The sequence below is a fragment of the Octodon degus genome, unplaced genomic scaffold (assembly GCF_000260255.1).
Source record: "Octodon degus isolate 3935 unplaced genomic scaffold, OctDeg1.0 scaffold00090, whole genome shotgun sequence".
Classification (NCBI taxonomy): Eukaryota; Metazoa; Chordata; class Mammalia; order Rodentia; family Octodontidae; genus Octodon; species Octodon degus.
Window position 1 is genome coordinate 8,371,309 of NW_004524666.1, and position 5,055 is coordinate 8,376,363.

Consider the following 5,055-nt stretch of genomic DNA (forward strand, 5'->3'; position numbering starts at 1 on the left):
ACTTAGATTGTTTAGGGGCCGGGGAGATGGCTCAGTAGAATAAGTGCTTGCCTGGCAAGCGCAAGGGCCTGAGTTCAATCCCTGGTTCTGCCACAAAAAACAACAACAAAAATGCAATGCTCTTGCAGTTTTGGGGTTGGTGAGATGGCTCAGTGGTCTAGAGTGCCTACTTAGAACAAGCTTAGTAAAGCACAGGGACCACGGTTCAATCCCCCAGCACCACATGCCAGCCAGCCCTGCCCTCTGGTGGGCTGAGCTGGCCACACACACACACACACACACACACACACACACACACACAAAATTAAATTTCTATGTACTTGGATAATATTTATTGTGGATTTTTAGTCTGTGAGATTAAAATTAATTTAAAAAACCTAGCTGGATATATAGCACACATTTATCATAAATATAGCAGTTAATGACTGGGAGTATAATTCAGTGGTTAAGTATGCTTAGGATGATCAATGCCTTGGCTTCAATCTGTATTACTACCAAGAAAGAGAATGACATAGAGACAGAGACAGAGAGAAATATAATTTATAAAACAAGAAGATACTCTTTAAAGAATAAAAGGTCAGATTTGGAATCTTACTGAACTACATGATTAGAATGCTAGTGAATTAAGTCTGTGTGTTCTAGTCAATGATTAGACTCAGAAATTCCATATATCCAAAATTATCCTTTAAAATTCTTTTGGACTTCAGTATATTGAAGTCACTACATCATAATATGAGCATTGTAGCTTTTTAAATATAAACTTAAAAAGATCTTAAAATTGATTTAGGAAAATATTTATCACTCCAGGCATACCTTTTGCTATATAAATTACCTTATGAGATGCTGAATGTTGCCTTTTTAAAAATTCATAATGGTTACCATTAATAAACAGATTAGGGGAGATAAGCACCTACCTGCCAAGCACAAGAACCAGAGTTGGATCCCTGGCCATATCCTGTGCCGGCCCAATACCAGACCTGGTGGTGTATGCCCGTAATCCCAGCACTTGCGGGAGATTGAGACAGGAGTATCACTGCAAGTTCGAGACAGCCTGCGGGCTACAAAAGTGAGCACAAGGCCAGCCCGAACTGCATAGCAAGACTCTATCTCCAAACTAACTAAATAAATAAGAAATAAAAGAAGTTAGTTTTTCAAACTACAATTCAAATCAATGAGCTAGCTACAGATATCATACAAACAAAATATAGTTTTCTTTATCTCATTTGTAAAAGCCAAGTGATAACTTCCAGCAAACATCTTCTAATGGAATAAAACATAAAAATTAACTTACGACATTTATAGTCTACTCATTGTTTTATAGTTTGACATTACAACTAAATAAGTATAAAATAATATTTGAAAATTTTATAACTCATGCGATATATTGAAGGAAATTTATGCCTCTTGTATTTCAATGAAGAATATACTTGACTTGGACATTTTTATGACTTCTAACAAAAATATACTGCTTATTTTTTATGTTATTCTATATTACTGGCATTGTCAGTTTTCAAAAACTTTCACTTAAAACAGGAAATTAATTTTCTTTTTATCAACAGCTCTTATTTTAGCCTTAAAAACTCTTCAAGAAAAGATTCATCGTTTAGAAATAGAGAGAACACAAGCTGAAGATAACCTGAACATGCTTTCTAGAGAAGCAGCACAGTACAAAAAGGCCTTGGAGAATGAAACAAACGAGAGAAATCTGGCTCACCAGGAACTGGTAAAGCAGAAGAAAGGTAAAACATGCAGTAGTTGTCAGAAGGGAGAAGGGGACACCAAAGTTTACAACTTGACAATGATAAATACAGTCTAAGCAGATGTATTCAAATTTCTTTGTTGTTGTAAACAATGAAACTTTGGGAATTAATGTAATTTGTAACTCACTTCTATTATATCTATTATCCAAGTTCTTTTTTTCACTCTTTTATTTCTTTGACACAGTATCTCCGCTATGCGCAGCTCAGCAGCTCAGAACCTACACAGCTTGGACTCGTAGTGATCCTCTTGTTTTCAGCCTCCCCAGTGCTGGGATTAAAAGCGTATACCACCACACCGGGTTTTCAGTGGTCCGCATGGTGTGTTCCAGGGTTCTGGTGCAGAATGGCATATAGGAATCAAACCCAGATCCTTGTACTTGCCACACAGTTGCTTAGACCACACAGCTATCTCTCCAGCCCCTAAAATATTTGAGAGTAAAGAAAAATAGTTTTTACATAAATTTTGTTTAGAAATTAGGATAATTTCAAAAAACCAATGAAATCCAATTTAATATATAATATAATGGAAATGCTTTATATTTTCAATCAACACTAATTTTTAAAATTTGAAATATAAAGTAACAATAGTGCTTAAACAATTAAAATGAAATAAAAAAAGACTTTTCATTAACATAAAAGGAAAACAAGATTAATTAGAGGAAACAGCCAAGCAGGTAGAAGCTTCTGTGAAAATTATGAAAAGAATTTAAGACATAGGGTTTTGGAAATTTAAAATGTAAGTTTTTTATATAATTTCACTTTAGCACTGTAATTGTTTTCCTCTTGTAGCACTACACAAAAGCAAAGCTCAAGTTGTTTTCCACCTTACAAATAGAGACTATAGAGGAAAAAAATTGTGTGAGGCAAAGAAAAAAAAGGTAGAAGAAAGAGGAGGAAAATAAAAAGTTAACAAAGATTAGAAATAGGTTGCTTTACCCCTCATGAATTAGCTCTGTGGTCAGTATTCAAAAGCAAAGGAAAATAGGAGTAACAGGGTGTATATTCCTGTTTTTTTCAGACAAGAAGAAACTTACTGATACTTTAGAGACCTTCCTGGTGTTCCCTAAGAACAGCCAGGTTATTTATCATCCCCAAAAGTCACTGGCATCCTCCCCTTCCAGAAATTTGCATTACAGGTTTTTAGGAGATGATAGTGTTAAATTAGTTATAATAATTAATGAAGTATTCACTAAATTTATCTTTAAAGTCTGTACTTAAAAGCTATTAGGGATTTTCCTCACAATAGCCCACCCTGTTCTCTAGAGTATATCCTTTTGTCTGGCTTTTTCCTGTTTTACTCAGCCTAAGATTGCTCCCCAGAGCCAGTTTCTTACTCTTCACTTTTACTTTTTCAAATAAACATTGCTACCATTAAAAATTAAAGTTAAAAAAAGTCAGTACTTACATGTAAAAGAAGCCTTGAGCTGTAAACTCTAATTGAATTTTCATAATGTGTTTCTCATTACTGTACTGTATCTCTGTGATAAGAAACTAATTGAATCATTATTATTTTGTCTTTTTCATAGATATAAGTATACAATTAAGCTCAGCCCAGTCTCGTTGTACTCTTCTAGAGAAGCAGCTGGAATATACAAAGAGGATGGTCCTCAATGTAGAACGTGAAAAAAATATGATCCTAGAACAACAGGTGAGCATATTTTCTATAAGGAATGATAATTTTAAATATTTTTGAAGAATACTTGATATGAGAAAATTGAAAATTAGAATATAAAGCTATATGTAGGAAATTTCCACTTACAATACTGATGGGCTAGGTCATTCATACCAACTTTTTTTCAGAGAAAAAAGAGAAAGGAAATAAAAAACAAAACATACACAAAGGCATTGGAGAGCTAATAAGTCATTAAAAAGTGACCAATGCAAAATCTTTGTGCACACTTAAATCCAAAGAGTGGCCTGACATTTCAGGCTCTCTTTGAAGGCATTTGGATTCCAGAAGAGAGAATTGAGAGGCTAAACAATGCCATTGGAAATCATCCTGCTGGGACCAAGAATGTGGAGTATAGGGCCTACCAAGCTCAGGAACCTTAGCCAATCATATTTTCTCAGTGCTTTGAAAGGGTGAGCAAGAAGGAAAGCAATCCACATCATAACTCCATTTCATGTCTTCAGGGTACCTCAAAAACTTCAAAAGTCCTACAATTGGATTAAAATTGTCCTGTAGTATTAGCATTCTCAGGGACTTTAAGTTGCTTGTATAAATATTGCTTCAACACATCTAGCGGCTTTCAGAGGCGGAAGAAGGTAAGAATCTATGAACAAGAAACAGCATCCATAACAGACTCTGCAGACTAACCGCAGCTAGATATTGGCTTTAAAAAACAGACTTTAAAATACTCATGCTGGGCTGAGGAGATAGCTTAGTGGTCTAAGCCCCTGCTTGGCAAGTTCAAGGACTGGGTTTGATCCCAAGTGCCATGTGCTGTACCAGCCCCAGTTCACTATGAGCATGAGTCCAAGCTGCATGATGAGACCCTGTAAGGGCTGGCGAGATAGCTTAGTAGAGTAAGTACTTGCCTGGCATGAGACCCTGTATCAAATAAATAAATAAATTTTTAAAAATTAAATATTCATGCTTGCATTAGTCAACAAAATAAAAGACATGGTGGAAATTTTCAGTTGAGTATTAGGCTCCATAAAATGGCGAAGCAAATTTGAGAAAAATCAAATAAAAACTATAGAACTGAGAAAATACGGTAACTGAAATTTAGAACCCAGTGAACAGATGTAAGAGCAAAGTAGAAAGACAATTAAATGGAATTAGGACAGATGTGAAAAGACAAAATTATAGTAAATTCTAAAAACAGAGTAAGAGGCATCATTTCCAAGAAAATCGGACTTGGTGTACTTGAATTTCAAAAAGAAAGGAGAATGGAGCAGAAACAACATACAAAGAAGTAATGGGTAAGAGTTTTCCAAAATTGATTTAAAAAGCAAATCATGCCTCATGTTCAAGCTCCATAAAATCAAGCAGAATAAATATGAACAAAGATATACCTAGATACCTAATAATAAAACAAAAATAAAATCAGCCAGAAAAAATTATTATATTCAAAGAAACAGTTATTAAAGTCATAAACTGACTTCTCAAATGACAGTACTGAAGCCAGAGAAGTGTACTGATAAAAGAGTTAAGGGCCAGGTATATAGCTCAGTAGCACAGTGCCTGGCTGGCAAGCATGAGGTCCTGAGTTCAATTCCCAGTAAAAAAAATAAAAACAATAGTAGTAGTAGTAGTAGTAGTAGTAGTAGTAGTAGTAGTAGTAAAAGAAAA

General features: G+C 34.8%; 1 protein-coding gene across 7 annotated transcripts in view; it reads left to right on the plus strand.

Annotated features, from left to right (window-relative positions):
- Window positions 1-5,055, plus strand: part of Cep57l1 (centrosomal protein 57 like 1) — a 70,434-nt gene that overhangs the window by 43,732 nt on the left and 21,647 nt on the right. For all 7 annotated transcript variants that reach the window (XM_023722296.1, XM_023722297.1, XM_023722292.1 and 4 more), the window contains 2 exons: window positions 1,560-1,739; window positions 3,287-3,408. In XM_023722296.1, coding sequence (XP_023578064.1) covers window positions 1,560-1,739; window positions 3,287-3,408 — 302 coding nt within the window. The remainder of the gene's footprint in view (window positions 1-1,559; window positions 1,740-3,286; window positions 3,409-5,055) is intronic.